This window comes from Oryza glaberrima, chromosome 5, assembly GCF_000147395.1.
Source record: "Oryza glaberrima chromosome 5, OglaRS2, whole genome shotgun sequence".
Taxonomy (NCBI): domain Eukaryota; kingdom Viridiplantae; phylum Streptophyta; class Magnoliopsida; order Poales; family Poaceae; genus Oryza; species Oryza glaberrima.
In genome coordinates, this window is record NC_068330.1 from 23,507,951 (window position 1) to 23,532,488 (window position 24,538).

At 43.7% G+C, this 24,538-nt stretch overlaps 3 protein-coding genes and 1 pseudogene across 3 annotated transcripts; 3 read left to right on the forward strand and 1 right to left on the reverse strand.

Annotated features, from left to right (window-relative positions):
• The first annotated feature begins 434 nt into the window (after positions 1-434).
• LOC127774690 (uncharacterized) lies at positions 435-2,621 on the forward strand. Its single transcript, XM_052300976.1, has one exon. The coding sequence runs from the start codon at positions 593-595 to the stop codon at positions 1,877-1,879; it is 1,287 nt and encodes a 428-aa protein (XP_052156936.1). The 5' UTR covers positions 435-592; the 3' UTR covers positions 1,880-2,621.
• A 1,621-nt stretch (positions 2,622-4,242) lies between these two features.
• LOC127772486 (uncharacterized) lies at positions 4,243-5,535 on the forward strand. Its single transcript, XM_052298415.1, has one exon. It carries the CDS (start codon positions 4,243-4,245, stop codon positions 5,533-5,535), a length of 1,293 nt encoding a protein of 430 aa, XP_052154375.1.
• Positions 5,536-15,006: 9,471 nt separating this feature from the next.
• LOC127775124 (uncharacterized) lies at positions 15,007-16,275 on the forward strand (annotated as a pseudogene).
• Positions 16,276-17,295: 1,020 nt separating this feature from the next.
• On the reverse strand, positions 17,296-24,416 carry LOC127773759 (beta-galactosidase 8). Its single transcript, XM_052299932.1, has 19 exons — positions 23,919-24,416; positions 23,677-23,790; positions 23,024-23,219; positions 22,442-22,530; positions 22,254-22,334; positions 22,033-22,127; positions 21,455-21,525; positions 21,069-21,159; positions 20,857-20,974; positions 20,681-20,776; positions 20,541-20,589; positions 20,259-20,449; positions 20,094-20,165; positions 19,867-20,013; positions 19,167-19,217; positions 18,884-19,076; positions 18,153-18,298; positions 17,993-18,058; positions 17,296-17,647 (listed from the first exon to the last, which is right to left on the reverse strand). Exons 1-19 carry the CDS (start codon positions 23,991-23,993, stop codon positions 17,567-17,569), a joined length of 2,022 nt encoding a protein of 673 aa, XP_052155892.1. The 5' UTR covers positions 23,994-24,416; the 3' UTR covers positions 17,296-17,566.
• Between the last annotated feature and the right edge of the window lie 122 nt (positions 24,417-24,538).

The window sequence follows — 24,538 nt, forward strand, 5'->3', positions numbered from 1 at the left end:
TGCCAAATTCAGAATATACAATTCCTTATTTTCTACTTCATACCATTCTGATTTATTTTCCCTTGTTAAATATCTATGCTGTCTCATAGTCGCATGACGCCAATTAGCAATTCGCTTCTCGCTGTCCAGCCACGCGAAGATCCATCTCCAATCATGAAATAAAACACAGAGAAAAGACATGTCAAATCCAATTCTGAGCAGAAAGAAAAATGAACAAGAAAGCGGCGGATCATCAGGCCGGGCTCCCTTCCGGCGAAAGCGGCGGCACAGGACGGAGGGGATTGTGGAGCCGACGGGCCTGGAGACGAGCCACGCCGAGCGGGCCCCGTGAGTCGTTTGTTGCGGCACCCATCTTGAGCCGAGCCAACAGAGCCATCGGATTTGTAGTCTGTCCACGTGTTGGTCATCCGAGGCAGGGCTGCAGATGAGTTTGTTTGCATCCGGGATGCACTAAATTTTTTTCCGCATCGTCTTCCTCGTCGAGTCGTCGTCTCCCCGCCGTCTCGTGCCCCATTCGCCGCAGAAATCCCTAGCTTCCACGATCCGAAGAATCCCTAACCACTCCACGATCCCCTCCCTGCTTCTCCGATCAATGGCTGATCAGCCTCGGCGGCGATGGGCGGCGGCGGACGACGACGTCCTGCACGAGGTCGCCCGCCGCATCCCGTGCGAGCTCGATCGCCGCCACATGAGTCGCGTGTGCAACTCCTGGCGCGTGGCGCTCGCGAAGCTCGAGGCCCCGGCGCCGCCGCCTCCGCTCCCGTGGCTCGCCCTCCCTGAGTCCGACGACGGGCTGCCCGCCACCGTCTCCTGCATCCTCAGCGGCTGCCGCGCCCACGCCTTCTCCGTCCTTCAAGGCGCACACGGCGCGCGCTACTTCGGTTCGTACGACGGCGGATGGCTCTTCATCGCCGTCGGCGGCCAAGCTCGACGCCAAGCCCTCCTCAACCTCAAGATCGACGGCTTCCAGACCCTCGACCTCCCCAACCTGGCCCGCGTCAACTCAGTGTACCCGAATGAAGTGAATCCGAACGGTGACCGTGAGATGGCCATCGTCGCCGCCACCCTCTCGTGCCAGCCAACTGAACAAGGATGCATCGTCGCCGGCATCATCGAATCATCCCCCAACCTCGTCGCCGTTGGCCATGTCACTCGGAGCATTGCGTTCTGGCGCATGGGCGATCAGGTGGTCTTACCGGTTTTCTGGGCACTGGAGAAGGACAACCCATTGATGTGGCTAGAAGAAGTGGAGGACCTCCTATGCCACAATGGAGCCTTCCATTTCCTCACCCGAGTGGAAGACGTCCTTGCGTGCGAAGAACCACCGGTCTTCTACAGAGATTCCGTGAGCCTGGTCCCGGTAAACATGTTCTTCCTGCCGCGCGTCCACGACGAGGACGAGACGGTTCTTGCTCGCTACCTCGTGGGGTCCGGCAAGAAGCTGCTCATGGTGGTCAGGCTAGCTAGTGGCCGGGGTCAGCGGCGCACGACGTCGGCGTTCCGGGTGTTCCAGAAGGAAAAGTTCAACACCGTCGAAGAAGACGAGCCGTCCCAGAATCGCTCTGCTCATTTTGAGTACTACTGGAGCGAGCTGGACCTGGACGAGCTCGATGGCCGGATGCTGTTCGTCGGACGAGGCTGCTCCAGATCCTACGAGGCGGGTGATGGCAGGTACCCCGGCATGGGGGAGGGCGTCTACTTCTTGGATGATCCGAGCATCCACCAGATGATCAGCGGTGATGCACCCAAACAGCCGTACCTCTGCAGCGACAACGGCAAATGGTCGAAAGCACCAACTGATCCCCAGGGCCAGGTCGAGCGCTGCTTCCCGGAGCGAGGCCCATCGATCCACTCGCCTCCGGTTTGGATTCTCCCTTGAGTTGAGATCGACGACAGGTTTTCGATCGGCAAACGTTGCGCGATCAACAAGGTCAAGTTAATTAGTTTCATGCCTTGATCTACATTGTGTCGTTTGCTTCTTCTCGCTGAGTTCAATGGTACTGGCCAGAGTTTGTTTGTGGTGTACTCCGTAAGCACTAAGCATAAGCTGATGATGAACAGGATCAGATGATACTTGCTGTTGGTTCAGTACCATTCTTCATTGCGTTTCAGTGCATTCAGCTACACTCTGTTCTGTTCAATTTGCAATTCCGATTCAAGATTATGTCGCCGATTAGTAGATAGACAGAATGGCCTGCATTTGTTTCTGGCGTAAGCTAGTGATGAAGCAGGAATGCTGAAAAATGATACTGTACTACCTGCTGTTGCCTGCCTGTTGGTTCATGTGAAGTGACTCGGTGCATTCAACTACACTTTACTCTCTTCAACTTGCTTTTCAGTTCAAGCTTCTTTAAGTTGTACTGAAATTTTAATCTGCATCTCAAACTCTGTGGAATATTATAGATGCGATAATCTGTGACACCTGCAGATTGTACTGCTTCTTTATGATAGCTAGTTGCTGGCATGATGATCATATTACACTGCTAATAATCTACACTACTGAAATTAGATTGTACTATATATTATTTAGTCCTGTAACATGTGCACAATGAAGCAAAGTGTGTGGTGGTATTTTTTTCTTTTTCCTGGTTACGACCCTTTAGGGTTATAATCTTGTAATTTTTTCCTGCTCTATCAATAGAATTTCGCACCGTCTCGTGCGAGTCGTTAAAAAAAAATGAAGCAAAGTGTGTGTGAAGAGGTTGAAATCTCAGGATTAATGCAGCATTATACCAGGTTATTGACATTGTTCCACTTCCACCTGCTGTATTCTTTTGGAGGGGTTAGAGGAAAAAGGAGTACATATGTTTCCTTTTCCAACATAAAACACTTACAATAAACCATCAATAGTTATCGATGTGTTAATCGATTGCTGCACAAAGTTTGCTACCTTAGTGTACCCTTTCTCCTAATTCAAGATGTTAGCATGAGAGAGAGAATTGTGTCCTCTGCTCTGCATGCAGTCAAATTTTGTTCTGTAACAGCTAGCAGTCTAAAGTCCCTTGTTTGAATGATTTATACTAGTACTAGAGTAATGCTGCTATTCTTTTTCATTTTTACAAAACTCTTACAAATAAAGATCATAACCATTTCATCTAGTCAATTGGTAGTTATTAGAAGTCAAGATGCAATCACGGTTTGCATTATCAGTTTTTCAAAGAGTTTGTACGATATATATATATATATATTTGCACCTGAAACATTTTCCTTTATACTGCGAGCACCATATATGTGCTCCTAATATATGGAGCATAACAATTCTTCTCTTGGCTTGCTACCCAGAACAGACTTTGGACGGCGGACAGACTGGGGAAAAGAGGCTGGCAGAATCAAAAGATCTGCCCCCTGTGCTGCGTAACAGATGAGTCAGACCTACACCTATTGGCCAAATGTAGAGTCACTAAGAGAATCTGGGCCAAAATCCAACAATGGACACAAACTGACCTCCAACTGAGTAAATGGAATGACTGCCCCTCCGTCGAACTTTGGTGGAACCTTGTTGCTGAATCCCCTAATACTCCACGAGCCCCTCTGCGAACTCTGCTGATGCTTGTGTCCTGGGAGATTTGGGGGGAGCGTAATGCAAGAATCTTTCGGAGCACAGCCTCCACCCCTGCCTCAGTTATAGCAAAAATCAAAGAGGGAGGGAGAGCCTAGGTTAAAGCCGGAGCGACAAAGCTACAGGAGTTTGGAATTTTGGGAGATATCACCTAGTGTTTTTTTTTCCGTTTGCGGGTTGGCTTTTGGCTGACCCTGTACATATTTTCTCTTGTTTTCCTACTCCTCTATTAATATACGAGGCAAAGCTTTTGCCCTCCTTTCAAAAAAAAAATGTGCTCCTAATATCATCATCACACTGCACCACATCGATCGGATTATCTGTAAGCAGGTCGGATTAGAGACCGGGAAACTCTAAGCAACCAATGGGCCTATTAGGAAGCCGACGATCTTAGCATATCGTGGGCCCAGAATTTCCACTAAAATCCAGGCCATTTTACATATATGGGCCGGATAATTTCGGCCCATCCAAGAGGCGGGCCAAGAAAGGTGGGCTCACGTCAAAGCAGCCCGCTCCCGGATTTCCGCGGCTTCCAGAAGCAAAATGGAATCGAACTAACGTTCGTCTCGTCTCCCAGCATTTAAACCGTCGTCTTCCTCGTCGAGCCCAATTCCCCCATCCATCTCGTGCCATTCGCCGCGGAATCCCTAACCTAACCTCCACGAGAACCCCTCCCTTCTCCAATGGCTGATCGGCCTCGGCGGCCATGGGCGGCGGCGGACGACGACGTCCTGTACGAGGTCGTCCGCCGCATCCCGTGCGAGATCGACCGCCGCCGCATGAGTCGCATCTGCCACTCCTGGCGCGTGGCGCTCCGGAGGGTCAGGGCCCCGGCGCCGCCTCCGCCGCTCCCGTGGCTCCTCCTCCCGAGAGCCGGCGGCCGGCCGCCTACCTTCTCCTGCGCCCTCAGCGGCTTCCGCACCCACCCCTTCCTCGTCCCGCGCGGCGCGCACCGCGCGCACTACTTCGGCTCGTACGACGGGGAATGGGTCTTCCTCGCCGTTGATGGACAAGGAAATCAAGCTCAAGAGTACCCGCGTCGAGTGGCTCAAGACCATGTCCTCGTCAACCTCAACAACTTTCATTACTTCAACCTCCCCAATCGGATCCGCTTCGGAGCAGTGGTAGTGTATCCGTCACCACGGCATTGGTACTACCGCAAGATGGCCATCGTCGCCGCCACCCTCTCCTGCAAGCCAACTGAACAGGGATGCATCGTCGCCGGCTTCCTCGAATACTTTCCCTTCCCCGGCCACGCAGAGCAGCATGTTGCGTTCTGGCGCATCGGCGATGATATGGTCTTACCGCCGTTCTGGGAAGGGATGAATCGAGAGGCGGATTGGTTTAGGCCACCAATGGAGGACCTCATATTCTATGGTGGAGCCTTCCTTTTCCTCGACCGAGGGGAACACATCCTTGCGTGTGAAGAACGACCGGTCTTCCAAGAATATGGCGTGGAACTCGTCCCGGTAGGCATGTTCTTCCAGCCGCGCGTCCACGACAAGAACGAGACTGTCCTTGCTCGCTACCTCGTGGAGTCCCGCAAGAATCTGCTCATGGTCGTCAAGTTGACCAGTGGGCGTCAGCACTTGCCGACGTCGGCGTTCCGGGTGTTCCAGAAGAAAAAGCTCAACAATGGCGAAGAGGACGAGCCGCTCTACAATGGCATGTTTCAGTTTCAGTACTACTGGAGCGAGCTGGACAAGCTCGAAGGCCGGATGCTGTTCGTCGGACGAGGCTGCTCCAGATCCTACGAGGCGGGCGACAGGTACTCCGGCATGGAGGAGGGCGTCTACTTCTTGGATGACCGGAGCTTCCGCAAGCCGATCATGGCGTTCGATCGTGATGCAGACGAACTGCCGTACCGCTGCAGCGACAACGGCAAATGGTCGAAATCACCAAGTCCCCATGTGGACCGCTGCTTCCCGGCGCGAGGCCCGTCGATCGACTCGCCTCCGGTTTGGATTCTCCCTTGAGATCGATTCGATGACAGGTTTTCGGCAACATTTGTCCTAATTAGTTCCATGCCTTGATCTACAGTTGTGTCGTTTGTTTCTTCTTGCTGTGTTCAATGGTGTTCTCATGTTGAAACTGGTGCTGATTGGTAGATAGAATGGCCTGCATCTGTTAATTTGTGGTGTAAGCTGGTGAAGCAGGAATAAGATTCGTTAGTGAAGAAATGCTATAAATGAATTACTGCTGGTTCAGTGTTGTTCTTCATGTGACTCAATGCATTCAGCTACACTTTATTCTCCTCAATTTGCACTTCAATTCAAGCATTTCTTTAAGTTGTAGTGAAGTTTTAAATGTGTACATTTCAACTGTGTTGAAATATTACAGATTGGCACCTGCAGATTGTCCTGTTTCTTCATGATTTCTTTTTTTTTTTGGGGGGGGGAGGGGGCGGGAGGATGTTTCATGATTTCTTCATGATTGGCGCAATCGACCGCGCCGCCGAGTTCGCCGTCGCCGCCTCCTCCGCATCCCTCTCCGCCACCGTCCGCACCAACCGCCCCCACCCACCATCGGCCGCCGTCCCCGCACCGCAGTGCGTATGCCGGGAGAGAGAGGAAGAGCGAGAGAGAGAAGAGAGAGAGGAAGAGGAGTATGATAGGTGGGTCCAACATTTTTTTAATAAATAAAATGCTGACTAAATTGCCACGTATACGCCACATAGGGCAAAACCGCTCTGGATTTGGGTTGAGGGGGGTAATTTGTCCAGTATTAAAAGTTGAGGGTGAACGATGTCTGTTTTTCGGGTTTAGAGGAGTCCTTCGGCCAAACGGTTAGTTAGCGAACGTTCGCTAACTCCTAATCCGGCGAAGGTGTCCGTTGGGCCGGCTATATATTTCCATTTCTGACTTTCCTTCTTTTTTCCTTGATGAGGTGGAAATTTTTCCCGTCACATACATAATTCCAGCACATAATGAAGGTAAGCTAGATATGACATGCATGTTTCCGTATATAGAATAATTTTCCATGCAGATGTTACCATAATTATAGTTTTTATCATATAAATAAAAGTGTGCATATCGTGTATAATTAATAAAATCCGGTTGGTAGAATTTTTTTAATTCTTGTTGAAAGTTTCCTCATATAAAATATTCATGTATAAATTTTATGAATATAAACTATTATTTTTTATGTAGAATTATGAATATAAACTATTATTTTTTATGTAGAAACTTTCCTAATAGAATAATTTTCATGTAGAAAGTTTCCTAATAGAATAATTCATGTACAAAATTTCTTAATAGAATATTTTTCACGTAGAAAGTTTCTTAATAGAATATTTTTCATGTTTAATCTTAAAATTTTTAACTTTTTTAATCCCATGTGTAGATTGTTTTAATTACATAAGAAAGTTTCCTAATAGAATTTATTTCCTAGGTAAATTTTATGAGTATAAAGTATTATTTCTGTACAAAATTTATGAGTATATATTTTTTTTAAAAAAATCAAGAGGCTTTTATCTAAAACGGCAAGTTTAAAACTTTGGATAGAAATTACTGAATGTAAAGTTATGCTATTAATTAGTACATTAAATACCATGGTAATTACGCGGAGGTGTACTAATTTTTTCAGCTGCCAGAGATATGCATGCATGGATGGAGCTGAGATTTCCTAGTGATTGGTTTGCGGCCAGATACTCCTAATTACACGCTACGCTAATACTGTTAGATGCTAATTACGTGACACACGTACACGCTCGCAGGTATGCAGCAGTTATCTGGTAGAGTGCGTTCGAGTCAAACGAACTCTCGCGAACTAGACTCCCCCGCTGCCCGAGGAATAGAGATTTCCTCATCCTGGTCCGGCTCGCGACTCATCATATCGTCCCCTTCCGCGCCGCGATCCCAAGGAATTTTCAGGTGGCCGGCCTGATTGATCCCACAGTTCCCCACTGGCAAAGCCGCCAACAAGGTACTGATGACTGTGTCCTCTCTGCCCTCTCCTCTCCACCACCTTCTTCCTTCCTTCATGTTCCCCGCGGCTACAGATACCGTGTCCTCTCTTCCTTCTCCCCTCCTCACTGTTCACGCAACAGTAAACCCCCTATAAACCCTAGATCTATCTATATGTTATCTAAAAAAATATAAATCTACAACGAATCTGGATAGTCTCATCTAGTCCTAGATAGGTTTGTTTTTTTAACGAAAAGAGTATGTTGCTTCTTTTCTGCTGGCTGGTTTCGTCTTTCTTCCTCTCCTTCGCCTCCTCTTTCCAACGAGACTATAAGTTTAAAACCCAAAAAATTGCTACTCTGATCAAACTGACTTATATTTAATATTGAATGAAAATTTTAGTTGCAATTTGTCACCAAGAAACTATTGACTAGTATAGGTCTTCTCAGTAGACTTTGAGTTTGTCTTCAACGAATTATCTGATGTCCAATTTTGCAACACCAGTGTACTGCCATTCCTATGACGACTATGAGGTTCAATGCAGTGCTACTAGGCAAATAGGCATTGCATAAAATACGTATGTTCGTCTAGCTGATGGAACTTCCTTTCATGAATTATTATTTGAAATACCTTCATTTGAGCCTATATCAATGAGTCATAATGCATGGAAAAAAAGTCAAACACGCCCGGCGTTCCGAAGAAGGGACTTAGATCCCTCATCCTGTTAGTTGTCTGGGAGATCTGGAAAGAGAGGAATCGGAGGATCTTTGACCATAAAGAGATGGCAACAAGCTCCCTGCTAACGAAAATCAAAGAGGAGGTTAGCCTTTGGGCTCTGGCAGGGGCCAAACGTTTACGTGAGTTCACCCCGCACCTTGTATAGTGTATATTTTACGTGTAACACCTTTTCTCTTTACCCTTAGGGGTTGTATTTTCTCCTGTTTTATTCAATGAAAAGACACTATGCTCTTTTCCATTAAAAAATAATGCATTTTCTCATATTCTCATCATTTATGTATGCTGCATGCATATTGCAATAATCTCCTAAGTGATAGGCAAAGAGATATGGATGTGATATTTTGCTACGGCGAGTAGATAATGTGATGTCACCCGCATTAGCTGAGATTCAAGAAGAACCAAGTATGATTACCCCATGTTCAATCATCTAATGCATGAAACATTCTTAGGGCCCCTTTGAATCAAAGGAATTATGAAGGAATTTCATAGGATTGAAATTTTATAGGAAATTTTCCAATGTAGCTCTTTGATTCGAAGGATTGAAGTTTTCCAAATCCTACAAAATTCCTATAGAATGGCTTGTTACATATAGGTTTTGAAGGAAACTTAGCAAGAGGTCCAACCTCTTGGTAAAAATCCTTTGAGTCTATCTCTCTCATCCGATTCCTGTGTTTTTCCTGTAGTCCAATCAAACGATCATTCCTGTGTTTTTCTTGTGTTTTGCAATCCTCTGTTTTACACTTACATTCCTGTCAGAATCCTATGTTTTTCCTATACCTCCGTTTTTTCATTCCTACGATTCAAAGGGGCATGTGTGCCTATTTCTTTGAATAAAGAAGAGAGATTTACGGCCCCTAGGGGCGGAGTACTTCAACGGGGAATTATATATACAACATCTGGTAAAATCTCTAGTAATCTCGTTTGCTCCAACAAGCGTCTTAGATCCTTGCTGCTTCATTTATTTTTGAGAAGGGGTTGAGATCGTCGGGAGCTCCTATTGTTGGAAGACACTTAGTATCCTATTGTTGGAAGACACTTAGTATCCTTTCTTTCCAAATTTTGCTAAACCACAGGTAGGATATCGCTCGTACTCCTTTCTTGGGCAATCCTTGGTAGTATGCTAGCGCTTCCCACCATTAATTATTGTACACCGTCGATCGTTGTCCATTGGTTGGGCCCAAGTTGGTGATAGGAGATCCAAGTCGCTACTAAGATCCAAATTAATCTTTTCAGTATATCTACATCCCACAAATAGGTGGGTGGATGATTCTTGTGTGTGGCGACACAATGGACAATAGCTAGTATTTGACCATTCCCTAGTACTATAGTAGCTAGTTGATTTGATTTCCATACTCTATTTTGCACGACTAGCCAGGCGAAGAACTTGCACTTCCATAGCGCATATATAGGGTTTCCATATAATGAAATTGTAGTTCACTTTCATGGAGACAAGGAGTTAAGCCTTGTAAACAAAGGAGGCAGAGTAGTCGTCGTGGTTTATGAGCTTTAATGCGATTCAGTTGGGCCTTGTCGGGGTCAATTGCACATTTTTGCATGTTTCTTGAGTACCAAGCAAGATGAGGACAACGAATTTAACTTCAAACATATGATAAGTGCTCTACAAATGTTTGCTTCATGTATATCCATGCTAGCCTATTTGGGGGAGTTTCTGGCTACTGCAACGTAGCCTAGAATCTCTAGCTCTATTTGGGGGAGCTTAAAATTTTGAGAATTAGCTGGTTGGTAGCTAGCTTCTGAGAATCTGGAAAAGCTGGGGTTTCCAGCTTTTGGCTTCTAGTTCATTTTCTGAATTATACAACTACAGCTTCTTAGAATCTGGCCAAAAAACTGAATTGTTTGGGGGAGCTTCTGATTATGGGAAAAGCTGCAGTAGCTAGAAGCTCCCCCAAACATCACACAAATTCTAAGAATATGTAGTTGTAGAATTTAGAAAATGAACTACCAGCCAATAGTTTCTCAAAATCTTAAGCACCTACAAACAAGACCTTAGAATTACATATGTATATTACATCTATCTACTACATCCGTCCTAAATTAGTTGTCGCTTTGACTTTTTGCTTGCAATGTTTGACCATCCGTCTTATTTGAAAAATTAGTGCAAATATTTAAAAGGATAAGTCATACTTAAAGTATTTTTGATAATAAAGTAAGTCATATATAAATTAAATAATAATTTTTAGATTAAGATGAATGATCAAACTTTACAAATAAAAACTGAAAGTGATAAGTATTTTGGAACGGAGGTAGTATTTGCTAAGGTTCTCACGATGCAATGGTAAGCTAAACATGGTTTCACACTCCTGGCCTGGGTTCGAATGGTGGCATCCTCTTTTAAGTCAAAGCCCAGGGGACGTCTCCCGTGTTTATATAGTTTAGGTCAATCAAGTACCTATGAATCCATTGCAACTTTTGGAGTGTACCTTGCCTTCTTTAATTAATTTTGTCCAAATATATATCAATATATTAATACTGCTATTTGTTTCTCTAAATCATGGCATGGTTAATTATTACTAGTTTCTATAGTTTAATTTATTTTCATGAAATTAAAAGGTTTAATTTCTTTTTATATCTTGATCACTACTGCAAGTGACTTGACTACTTTGTCTTGGCCTGCACTTGATGTGTTCTGAATGACATCTTCGATGCTGATTTTCCCTTAAGAAATTAACTTACAAAGTGTTGTTATTTCCCCTGAAAACTTGTGTGCTATCAGGTACATATATATTTCATACAAGGAATCAAGGATATGCCTCGTCTTGGGGACCCGGATGCAGATCTGTTAGATAGAGTTCTTTGGGAGCTTGGATATCTCTGTTGCATCTATCAGAGTCAGAACTACATATCTCTAGGTTCTCCTGCAAGCTGGTACGCTACTCTAGCAGGAGTCAGTTTTGTGACAACGAACGCTATATTTTTAATCCTAGACAAGATCGATTCGCCATATGCACGACGATGGAGTAGAGGAAGATTGTAAGATACATGATGGCACTTGCAACTCTTAATTTCTCAGTTTAAATTGACAGGTAATGGGCTTCAGATATGTATCATCATATTCTAGTCTAGGATAATTATTTGTTTTACTTGAAATTCGAAGCTTGTGAATACTCTATATAAAACCTTCATAAAAATTGGTTTGATCAATTAATAGGGATAATAATCCCGAACTGGGTTACGTTTGTAATTTCTTACTGTACATTTATGCTCAGTGGCTTGTTATATATTCTCAGATGATTGAGGATGTCAGGCGAGGGACTTGATCGACAATCCAAGGTGATTGAGTGTTTAACTGCACGTACAACCTCCATCCAAAAAAACTAAATCCTAACAACGAACCCGTACACATATCCAGGTTCGAGTAGTATATGGTTAGGAAAGGCTATGTAGCTACTCCTGGCTGTAGAAAATAGGCACGATTGCAACCTTAATCAGCAACAGCTAGCTTTGTTCTGAGCCAATCAGAAAGTTCAGAAATCAGTCAGTCACTCAGTCTGAGTGAAGGTAAACTCACAAATGACTTGTTTAGTTCCTAACTTTTTTTTTCAAATTTTCAACTTTTCCATCACATCAAAACTTTCCTACTCACACCAACTTTCAACTTTTTTTCTTCAAACTTCCAATTTCAGTGCGGAATTAAACACAGCCAGTAAACTAAAAATACTTGGACAAACAGCAAGCCATTTATTCAGGACTAGGTTAAGTAAGGTACAAGTAAAAAACGACAACACAAACTTATAGATCCATATGTTGTCTGATTTTAGCTTGCCCTGTTAGTTTGTAGTTGTAGATCAAAATAGTTTCCCGTTTTTCATCTGTTTTACAATATCTTCTCATACGTTTTTGCTTCTTGCATTCCATGTATAAGCAGTTGTTGCTTGATCTAGTTATTTTTTGCTTATCTCCTGGCATCTTTCTATTGCACTGATATGAACAGACACAATATTCTCCGCATTCATCTATTAGTTTATAGTAGAAACCTGTGTGGTTAATTTGCCATTCTTTTCTGGTGCAAATAATGATAAATTGATGCACATTAATTATATACTGAAAATTGAGACAACTTCTGAATTTTTTCACTTGTTCTCTAAATATGTGTACTGATATGGCTAGATATTTCGTGCTTCGTAGAACAAAAAGATCTACTTAAATATGTTTGTAATTTGTTACTATTTGTGTTTGAGAAACGGCCAGGGTTTTCCGGCTAACTTCACAAATTAGTTGGTGGGTTAGCCGACCTGGGTTTAAAGTCTTACCCCTTCTAATTATTTGATATTAGGTTCTTCCCTAATATTCACGTTTTATTTTTGTTACTATTTGTGTTTGTCTTGTGTTTCTCCCTTACTCTTGTGTACTACAGTCTACATACAGAATTAAGGGAGAAGACTGCTGCAATTTTGATAATTTGACCCTTTGCAAAAACTAATTATACAAATGAATCATGGCGAAAACTTATTTTAAAAATGACCCTTTTATTCAACGCCAAATTGTATGGCGCTGAACTTAGACACCTCAGCGCCAACTAGCGTGACGCTGAATGCACGTTGGCACACCGACTCAGACTCCCATCCGCGGTGGCACGGCATACAGCGCCAGTTGACGTGGCGCTGAGGTGTCTAAATTCAGTGCCATACGATTTGGCGCTGAACAAAAGGGTCATTTTTAAAATAAGTTTTGGTCACGGTTCATTTGTATAATTAGTTTTTGTAAAGAGTCAAATTGTCAAAATTTGTGGAGAAGACTGAGTGCAGGAGCTCTTTCTTGCCTAGGCTTAGTAGATGCTTTCCACAGGAATAACTATAGTACATGCTTGGATGATCCATCATCCGTCTCTGCATGTGCCGATTGACTTATTCGGCAGTGTTTAGCTCCCTTCAAACTTCCAAAAATTCCGTCACATCAAATGTTTGGACATATGCATGGACCATTAAATATGGACGAAAAAAACCAATTGCATAGTTTGTATGTAAATCGCGAAACGAATCTTTTGAGCCTAATTACGCCATGATTTGACAATGTGATGCTACAGTAAACATTTACTAATGATGGATTAATTAAGCTTAATAAATCCATCTAGCAGTTTACAGGCGGAATCTGTAATTTATTTTGTTATTAATCTATATTTAATACTTTAAATATGTGTCTGTATACTTAAAAAAGAATTTGACACACGAACTAAACCCGGCCTCAGGTGGAATTTCCTTTCCTATGTGTAGGGACTTCAGACCCGTACTCTTTGATTTCCGAGAGTCTTTGTTTGTCGAGGTGCAGTCTGCACGGTATAGAATCGAGTTACTACCACCTATAACTTGTGATCCCAAGTTGAGCAGTACATGTAAACCAAACCGGCGGCAAAGCATATGCAGTTCGACGGCACGCGAGTACTCCTTGGGGACCGACGAACGAACAGCGCGTACGCATAGCCTGATGGAGGCACGGACGACGGCCGTCTCCAGTAATCAATGGCTGATTAGCCTCCGTGGCGATGCGCGGCGGCGGACGACGAAGCGGCCGCATCCCGTTCGAGACCGATCGCCGCCACATGAGCCGCGTCTGCCACTCCAGCTGGCGAATGGAAATAATCTATGGTCCGCATGTGAAATCGATCGGGATCCTGCACTAATTCGATAGTGAGCTCAGGGTTTGGACTATGCAGTTGAAAGATCACCTGTCAAAACAGTTTGAACGCATGTTAGTTTCGTTTTCACCCGCTAAACAACAGTGAATGCTCACCTTATTTAGAAAAAGGGAAAAAAAATCGTCGTCACACACTCACACTACTTGGGCCTGCTTTAGTTCCCAAAATAAAAACCTTTTACCCATCACATCGAATGTTTCGACACATGTATATGGGGTATTAAATGTGGATAAAAAACTAATTACACACTTTACGTGTAAATTGCAAGACGAATCTTTTAAGCCTAATCGCGTCATGATTTAACAATGTGGTGCTACAGTACATACATAGAATTGATACAAGGGTTTAAGTGTAACATAGAATTGACACATAAGGAAAGACATGTATAAGTCGACGTAATGACATGTAAAGCATTATGTAGATGCCACGTGGAACAAAAATTAAGTCAAAACGCCACGTAGGATAAAACTGTTGTTCTAAAACACTTAGGTTATGTTCTTCTCCATTCTTTCCTAACTCATATCTCTCCTTTTTCACGCACACGCTTTTTAAAACGGTATGTTTTTTCCGTAAAAGTTTTCTATAGGAATGTTGCTTTAAAAAATCATATTAATTCATCTTTTAAGTTTTTTTGCAAATACTTAATTAATAATGTGTTAATGGGTAACACCGTTTTCCATTCTGAACTCAGCTTTAGGGACATGATTTACATGTTTTAATAGTTGAAGGACGTTGTATACCCGATTTTGCAGTTAGGGGATGAAAATGAATCTCAACCTATAGTTGAACTTTTTCCTTTACATAGATGGGCCGGATAATTCAGGCCCTTCTACGAATTGGGCCGCAAAGTTGGGCTTAGGTTGCGAAGCAGACTTCCACGGCAAGCAGCCGCGCGCTTCGTCTTCTCGCAACGCAAGTCGCAGGAGTCTTGCAAGACAAGCCACCTATCGCTCCCGGATCTCCGCGGCTTCCAGAAGCAAAATCGAATCAAACCACCGTTAGTTTCCCAGCATTTAAAGCGTCGTCTTCCTCGTCGAGTCGTCGTCGTCTCCCCGTCTCGTCCCCCATTCGCCGCAGAATCCCCTAGCCTCCACGACCCGAAGAAACCCTAAACCTCTCCACCACGATCCCCTCGCTCCCGTCTCCGATAATCAATGGCTGATCAGCCTCCGCGGCGATGGGCGGCGGCGAACGACGACGTCCTGCTCGAGATCGTCCGCCGCATCCCGTGCGGGATCGATCGCCGCAACATGGGCCGCGCCTGCCACTCCTGGCGCGTGGCGCTCGCGAAGCTCGAGCCACCGGCGCCGTCTCCGCCGCTCCCGTGGCTCCTCCTCCCGAGAGCCGACGGGCCGCCTACCTTCTCCTGCGTCCTCAGCGGCTGCCGCTCCCACCGCTTCTTCATCCCGCCCGGCGCGGTGCAACGCGCGCGCTACTTCGGCTCGTACGACGGCGGATGGCTCTTCCTCGCCATCGGCGGCCAAGGCCAAGCTCAGCGCCACCTTCTCCTCAGGCACAACCCCTTCCGGCTCCTCGTCCTCCCCAACGTGACCCACTTCCCCGACATGGTGTACCCGCCGGTACTGGGAGTGGTGAAACGGGACCATCAGATCAGCATCGTCGCCGCCACCCTCTCGTGCAAGCCAACCGAGGAAGGATGCATCGTCGCCGGAATCATCGATTTCGCTCACTCCCCCGGCCGCGCCGTGCGGCAGATCGCGTTGTGGCGCATGGGCGATCAGGTGGTCTTGCCGCCGTACTGGGAGCAGGTGCCGAACCAGCCGATGATTGAAGCAGTACCGGTGGACCTCATACACCACGATGGAGCCTTCCATTTCCTCATCCGATTGGAGCACATCATCGTGTGTGAAGAACCCCCGGAGTTCCAAGAAGAAGCCGTGCATCTGGTCCCGGTTTACATGTACTTCCAGCCACGCGGCGGCGACAACGGCGACGAGACGGTCCTTGCTCGCTACCTCGTGGAGTCTCGCAAGAAGCTGCTCATGGTCGTCAGGTATTCCAGTGGGCGTCAGCACTTGCCGACGTCGGCGTTCCGGGTGTTCCAGATGAAGAAGTTCAACAATGGCGAAGAAGACGAGCCGCTCAACAATGGCGGGTTTCAGTACTACTGGAGCGAGCTGGACAAGCTCGAAGGCCGGATGCTGTTCGTCGGACGAGGCTGCTCCAGATCCTACTAGGCGGGTGACAGCTACCCCGCGGGCATGGAGGGCGTCTACTTCCTGGATGACCGGAGCTTCGCCGAGGCGGCCATGGCTTTCGGTGAAGGTGCAAACAAGCTGCCGTACCGCTGCAGCGACAACGGCAAATGGTCGGGAGCACCAGCTGATTCCCGGGTCGATCGCTGCTTCCCGTCGCGAGGCCCGTCGATCTACTCACCTCCGGTTTGGCTTCTCCCTTGAGTTGAGATCGACGACAGGTTTTCGATCGGAAACGTTGCTCAACAGGTCAAGTTAATTAGTCTCATGCCCTTGATCTACAGTTGTGTTGTTTGTTTCTTTTTGATGAGTTCGAATGGTGTTCGCATGTTGAAACTGTTTGCTGATTAGTCGATAGAACGGCCTGCATTTGTTAGTGGTGTAGTAAGCAGTAAGCTGGTGATGAACAGGATTCGTTTAGTGCAGGATTCAGTGAATACAGCTACACTTTGTTCTGTTCAATTTGCATTCAGTTCAAGATTCTTTTAAGTTGTAATGATGTTTCAATGTGCATCTCGACTCTGGAATACTCCATTACAGATCCGTATATCGTTGACACCTGCAGATTGTCCTGTTTCTTTGTGATTAGAGGAGTAGTTGCCAACATGATGCTCAATTGCTCATATTATATTGCTGATGAGCTGCATTCTGCACTACTGAATTTTAGTTTGTATGCACTCTGAACTTCTGAAGTTATTGCTGTTGGTTCAGTGCCATACTTCATTATGATTCAGTGCATTCAGCTGCACTTTGTTCTGTTCAATTTGCATTTTTCATTCAAGATTCATTTAAGTTGTGCTGAAGTTTCAATGTGCATTTCAACTCTGCAATATTACAGATCCGTTCATCTGTATATCGTTGACGCCTGTAGATTGTCCTGTCTCTTTATGATTTCTAGTTGCCAACATGATGCTCGTATCATAGTGATGATCTGCGCTACTGAATTTAGTTTGAAACTGCAAGATGTTAGCACATCCTTGTGTGGCAACTGATAATTTCAGTGTGGACATGTGCATGACCATGGTTGTGCTTTGATTTTCTGTGACCAGATCACGTCTTTTTTTCCTGGATGTAGATAGGGGTGTCCTTTGCGTGCAGTCAAATTTGGTTCTGCAAACACTGGCAGACTACTTTCCCTTGCTTGAATTCATTTGCTATGTGCAAGGCTTCATGTGGAGTAACTAAGAATGGGAACATTGAGGTTCTTAGCTCAAATGCAGAACTAACAAGATCTGAATGTTGATTTATACATGATTTGATACTTGGTACAGTATCTGCTGTTCATGTCATCATGTGCCATCCCTTTTATTTTGTTGGTACCACATTTCTAATCCTGCACTGCATATACCTAAGTGAATAGTATGCACTGTAGAATTCCGTCATTTTTGTGGAATCACAGCGGAAGAGAAGGAAATGTTCCTTCACCGGAATTGGGCGACAATGCCACAGAAACCTATACAAATCATACCGAATGGGAATAATCTATGCTCCAACTTCACTGGCCGCATGTGAAATCTGGATCCTTCACTAACTTGATGGTGAGCTCAGGGTTTGGACTATGCAGTTCAAAGATCACCTGTCAAAACAAATTGAACGTAAGTTAGTCGCGTTTTCACCTGCTAAACAACAGTGAATGCTCACCCTTACAAAAGGAACTATGCTTACCACAATTCAAACACATTTGAGAAGTTACTTTTACTCTCTTTTTTTAGAGAAATATGTACCGAGATTTTAAGCAATAAACAGATCAGGTTACATAGATTGTGGTTACCGGATGATGGGAATAACTAAGCAGAAATTTTGCATGTAAATTCTGAGCTCAGTGGAAGGGAACTATCTCTCAACAATCCGATATACTGTAAGGTAGTAATGGCAAAAAAAGAAAAGGGTCCCTTCATGCAAGAATAGATAGATCACATACAATGACATTATCTCCAGGTTTGAGGATCGGCGCAGGAACATACAGAGCGCATTGTGGTCCAATGGCCTAAAACATCAGTTAATTTTCATCTCATGTGAGCAAAACCTATACTGTATTATTTTTTTAAAAAAAAAATGAGTATGAAGTGTCAGTATTTTACCGGCCAGAACCTTCCAATGTTGAAGTTGTTCACAAAAGCGACTCCTTTATTCCAACCTCGAAATGATATGAATGTGTCCTTTTTCTCAGATTCAGAGTCAATATGAAAATGGCCTTCATAGAATGCCGGTTCCTCTGAAATCCCTTCTGTAAATGCAGAAGATATAGATAGTGATGCAGCAATTAGACATGACGTCTAAATGTGAATGCAAAACCAGTTCAATATTCATGTATAACTAAGAAAATACTGAAAAAAAAATCCAAGAAAGATGCATATTTTCTTTTGTGGGAATCTCAGTTCGAATTTTGTTGATTGGTACAAAATAAACTCAAATATTCGAGTAACTTGTCTTGCCTTAAAAACAAACATAGTATTAAAGGCCAATCTTTGTTCATTTCCTTGCTCTATACACAACTTGTAGACAAAGCAAGGTGCAGAAGTTTTTTTTTTTGCATTAATTAGTTTGACATTATCTAAGCAACTTATATCACCTCATAGTAACATCGGAAATAATATCCTAGAGTTGAACTGCCTCTTATAACAACATCACATGATGGCACATCATGAGTCATGCCTCAAAGAAAAGAACTGGACATGAGCATGGCTGTATGGGAGCTAATTATGACCGGATGTTCACCATAATCATGACTTCATGGGAATTAGTTATGCCTTACAGCCTTAGCTTGGTTATTTCTATGCTTGCATAGTAATCAACATATACATAAGTTTACCATTTAGATAGAGCGATACATCCTGCAACTTATTTTCTGAATCACCATAAATGGATACTTTGCTAGCTTCAGCATCAGTCATCTGCATGATTAGTTGAAGTTTTGAAAGGTTGCCCACCGCATTAAGTGAAACCGGATGCATTTTCCAGTGACGGAGAATAATGCCATCTATTTCAACAGAAGATAGTATGCCCTGTTAACAGAAACCGGTTACCAATCAGCACAAACTTATAACCGTGGCCCATGTTGATGCTGAAATGTACAGATGTTGTGATGGACTTACCTTCTGGTCAAAAATATATGGTCCATAATTTACTCGACCCATGTTTTCTACCTGTGGTCAGAGTGCAAATATGTGTTTGTAAGGCACAGGACGTTAATGTATGTAAATTAGTTTATTTGTTAGAACGCTTCTAAGATAGTACTCCCTCCGTTCTAGTTTACTTGTCATTTTTTTACCACAAAAGTTGTTTGCAAATACTTGTCCCTACAGGGAGTATTTAATTAATACAGTACTCTAATAGAGTGCTTCTTTTGTGCATACTAAGTAACAGTAGTTAGATATTTTTCTTTGCTAGGGTAACACTTGCACAATGGCAGATCTCCAAAAAAGTTATGGAACAATTACCAGCCATCCACTTGTGCAAGCAAAAAAGTTACAGAAGCATGCCATGTCTTCCCAGTCATCAATTTGTACAGAAAGCTTGAAGTCTGAACTCAATTTCAGGCAATCCTTAAGTGTCACGCGACGCCTATGCTTGCACATCACAAGCTACATCTAACTTTCACTGTTCGCGTCAAAAAACTTTCACTGCCCTCTAGTATAGACTGCAGCAGTAGTCTGAGTCTCGAGAATTTATGAATCATAGTAGGACTATGAAATAACAATTCGGTAAAACTGAGCTGAGTAACAATGAACCATACTATGGAAGCATAGAAAATTCATGTTTCATACTTCCAAGAAAAATATGCGATAATATTACCAGGATATATAAGCTGACATTAGATGAGCAGCTTAAGCTTGGTATTTGTAGTGTTTTACTCGACCATCTTTCAACTATGCCAACATATCTCGGTTTTCTGACATCACCGAGTGAGCAGGACACAAACACTTGAGCTCTGTCATGTACCTACACCATAATTTACAATTTTACATCTCAAATGATGATTTTGAATGTCATACCCACGGAACGAAGGATGAGTTGAAAACCTTTGGAATTGATAGGATGCTGGATGAATGTTTTTCTTGATATTCTGATGTGTACAGTAGAAAACCAAACATCTGTAATAAAAAAAACATCATCATGGATATACATAAACCTATTTGATAACTTCAGTACAGGAGAAGGGGAAAACAACTTGCATTGGTTCTTACCTGGCCCATCAGTTCCATGGATAGAGGCTGCTCTGAAAAAGCCACTTTCAGAGTATCACTGATGTTATGAATGACATCAAACAAAGAAGCGACCTTCTGTACTTCTACAAGCCCATAACTAGCTCTTTCAATTTTGGAAGGAAGTTGGAGAAGAGGAATGCCAGTGCATTCATGTATAACTCTTCTTAGTGCTGCTTGATACCACTAGATGTAATGAGAAACACAAAACCAAACAAAAAATGATTTAAAATATAATACAAGAACAAATATAATACAGCATACCTTTGTATTTTGCATTATGCACGTCCCCATACTCCCTAATTGGTGCATCCTAGTAAAGGACATCACATAAATATAAGTGGACTTGCAAAATTGGTTCAAGGAATGAAAGGAACTACCTGGACTCTTGCAGAACTACTTACATAGTCATATGAAGTGAGGTCTGCCTTGTAGTCAGATTCATTTTGACCAGTATTTGCACCATTGTAAAACCCAAAATTAGTCCCACCATGAGCCATCTGCAAGGATATCTCAGTAAGAAACAGATTTAATAGAGAGGCAAACGAAATGAACTAACAAATAGGCTCCAGAGACAGACATAAAGTACAGCAGAACCGTTGCGGCACAAAATTCTTTTAAGAGCTTTAGCTGTACTGCTAGCATCAGTTGTTGCAATTCTTTCCCCCCAGTGTGTTAGCCATCCAGTGTAAAATTCTCTGGAATGCAAGAGTTAACATCACCAGTAAAAGCTACATCCAAGAAAAGACTATGTGATAAATAGGGTATTGAACATGATGATAGCCCACTCACGAGCTTAAAGGAGCTGATTTTCCTGGCAAGTTGTATTCCTTCTGTAGTTGAAATATTGGCCATGGATTGGAACCAGTATCAAAATCAACAGCTGCATTTGAACCATATAGTTATTTGCTAAACATAATTACTGAGGAAAGCCAAAGGCATACTACAGCTATTTCACGATAATGATATTAGGAAGATCAAATTACTTCCAGACTCAAAAACCTTCTATGTTATTTATAAGTAAATAAACCAAAAAATAGTTAGTAACTCATCTAACACCCTAGAATGCTCACTTTGAACTGTATTTGGGGAACAAAACAAAACTGTGATTTCTAGCCATAAACAAAACTGGAAGCAACTAACATTACACATCGCACAAGTTTTTTATTTTATTATACCAGCGAAAACATCATCCTGAGGAATTGTTCCATTCTTTAGATTTCCAATGGCACCGCCATCAGTTGTATACCTGAAAGATTATTTAGGGGAACTGGAGAATTCATAATCACAACATTGAATTTGAATATCACTGTTGACATAAAAAGAAGTGTATTGATGTTGATATCTGCACGTAAGCTTCGCTCTGAACCATCATTTAAATTAAAAGAACAGAAAATTAACTTTAATCGCATGACATCATATGGATGATTCTGTCAACAATTTAACAGTGATACTTGGATGAATATTTTCAATATTTCATAATGGCACTGCGCCAATAAGGCATGTCATAGATGCAGTTAAACTTAGTCATGCATGCAACCTTCACATAACAATACCAATGCCTGTATGGCAATATCGTTGTTGTTGTACCAAACCTTCTACTGTTTCCTACCCTAAGTATGCAATTTGTGGTGATAAACGGCAATGACTACATATAGAATCTGTAAAGCCAGTTATAAAACAGGCATAGCAGCCAATACTAAAATAAAATTGCACATATTTGCATTGTGAAAATTATAGTTGAGAAACTGTATACAGCATAATGTCATTCCCAAGATATCTTCTGGCAACTTCAACAAGGTAATGAAGATAATTCTTGTCATCTCCAAATGAACCAAATTCATTTTCAATCTGTCAGATCAGCTATAAGGTTAGATTTATTTTTTCATGCATACAGGATGTGGTTTGGTGCATATACAAGAAAGGCAAATGAATAGGCAGTAGTGAAAAAAGAAAAAGGAAACACAATTGACTTGCCTGCACCATGATGATAGGACCTCCATTGCTGTATAATAGTGGTGCGATTTTTGGGAGTAGTACTCCCCACCATCTGTCCACCTGGAAACTAGGTAAGATTGGCCAAAAAAATTCTCCCGAAATATTTCAAAGCAAGAATTGAAGTATCACATAATACCCCATTCTTGATGATATTTTGATAAGCATACCAAGGAAAGATAGGTTGAATCTGAAGAACGCAGTTCGATGGTTGGTTCTATGGTCAGTAACCAAGGTGGAAATCCCCCCAAGTCCCATTCTGCATTAACAGATTACAGAAATCATAGACCCTAAGTGCATAAAGCTCAAGCAAAGCACATGTACTGTCACAACCCAATCAAATCTTAACTTTCAAACCACATTGAACCTGCACTAACATGACATTTATAAGCCAATAGAAAGTAGCATAAGTGAAAAAACAGTATCTGTTCTTCAACAACTTTAGGAATGCTGAGTGTGCTGTGGCAACTGAGCGACATGAGAATAGATCATACTGAAGCTTTTCCCTGATTTTCCCTGAACATAATTACTATGTTAGTCCCTTTTTACTTCTGCCATAAAGATTATCTTCTGCATATCATGCGAGATGAAGTGGCGACTTTGCTGGATTTTCAAATTATCACTGTGAAGTTTATAAATCTTTTTTGATTATAATAGCTTTGTTTGTTCTACTTGGCAGTACAGATATTGAGAAAAGAGTGGTCCTGATAATCACATAAGAAAGTAAAATTTCAACCAGAACATGGAAATACCTCCACAAATATATGGACCTACACGAAGCATGACCAGCATATCTAATTCATGAGCAAGTCTTAAATATGATTCAATATCTGTGAAACCCTTGAATTCCCAGCTCAGCGGTTTTGGCTCATGCAGATTCCAAGGAACATATGTCTGAATTGTGTTCAAGCCCAGCGCCTTTGCCCTTAAAAGGCGATCTTTCCAGTACTGCAGCACAAAATGCAATGTAGAAGTAAGTTCACAATAAGGATAATTAGAAGAATATGCTGGCATAAACTAATGGGCCATGATATGTGATGTATACCTCAATCAAATAAATATGCAAATACTGTTCTTTTATGAATATATCAAATTCGTTAACCCAAAACATTACAGAATCACAATTTTGTCAATCTATGAGTTCCATCTGCAAGCTCAAGGTCATCCAAATATCCAATGTATATGCGGATTAGATACAAACAACAATACAATCATCCACAAGTCGTTTACCTAGATATAGAACCCCAAAATGTTCTAAATTAATCCCAACTCCCAAGCCTCAACTGAACTGAGATAAATTGTTCGATGACAACATTACCAAATCCTACACTCAGCTGCACCCCTCCAGTAGAGCGAGCAATGAAGTATCACGTCAAGATTGCACATTTGGTCGGGAAAACCTCACCTCAGGGACAATGCGGAAGTAGTGAACGTCGCCGCCGACGATCTGGAACGGGGCGCCATCCTTCCAGAAGGTGTCGTTCTCGACCCAGAACCTTCTCGAAGCCTCCCCGCTGGCCTAGCGGAACGCCCCCGAAGGCGACGAAGAGGATCAAACATTCAACAACACCAGCTCAGCCCATCGGAACCGAAACGCAGCGAGACGAGACGGAGAGGGAGGAGGAGGCAAGCGACGGGGGTACGTACCGCGGCGGAGCACAGGGCCAGCGCGAGGGGGAGGAGGAGGAGAAGAAGGTTCTGGAAGCTTCTGGACGGCCCCATTCCTCGACTCCGGTGGCTCACGCGTTCACGCCCACCTCGCTCCACTGACTTCACCTGCAGCTGCTGGATTCTTCTCCCCGCGAAGCGTGCCTTGCGAGCTACGCCCAAATTCTTTCAGCTCTCAGGCTGATGATGATGAAGACAGTGTGAGATGCCGTGAGCTGGATGCCTTCGAGATGGCGACGAACTGACGAATTCTGCTGCTCGGTGGTTGGGTTTGGACCGAGCGGGTGAAAGGGAACCGCGCGCGGCGCGACCTCCCACCGATTGTCGGGGCGCGGGGGGCTTACGGCAAGCAGCACGGGGGAGGAGTTCGCCGCGCGTGCGTGTGCGGGCCACCGCCGGCGCCGACGACGACGGCGGCCGCCGCCGCGGGCGTCGCCGGAACGGAACGGGCAGTGGGTGGGTGCGGCGTGGAGTGACGTGGCGGCGGGTGTGGCACTTGGGAGACGTCAACGCCTAGCCGCCTAGGCAAACTGTATTGGGCTGATAGGCCCAACTCAACTCAAGGCCCACTTAGGCCCAAACATGGCCCACCTTACGCT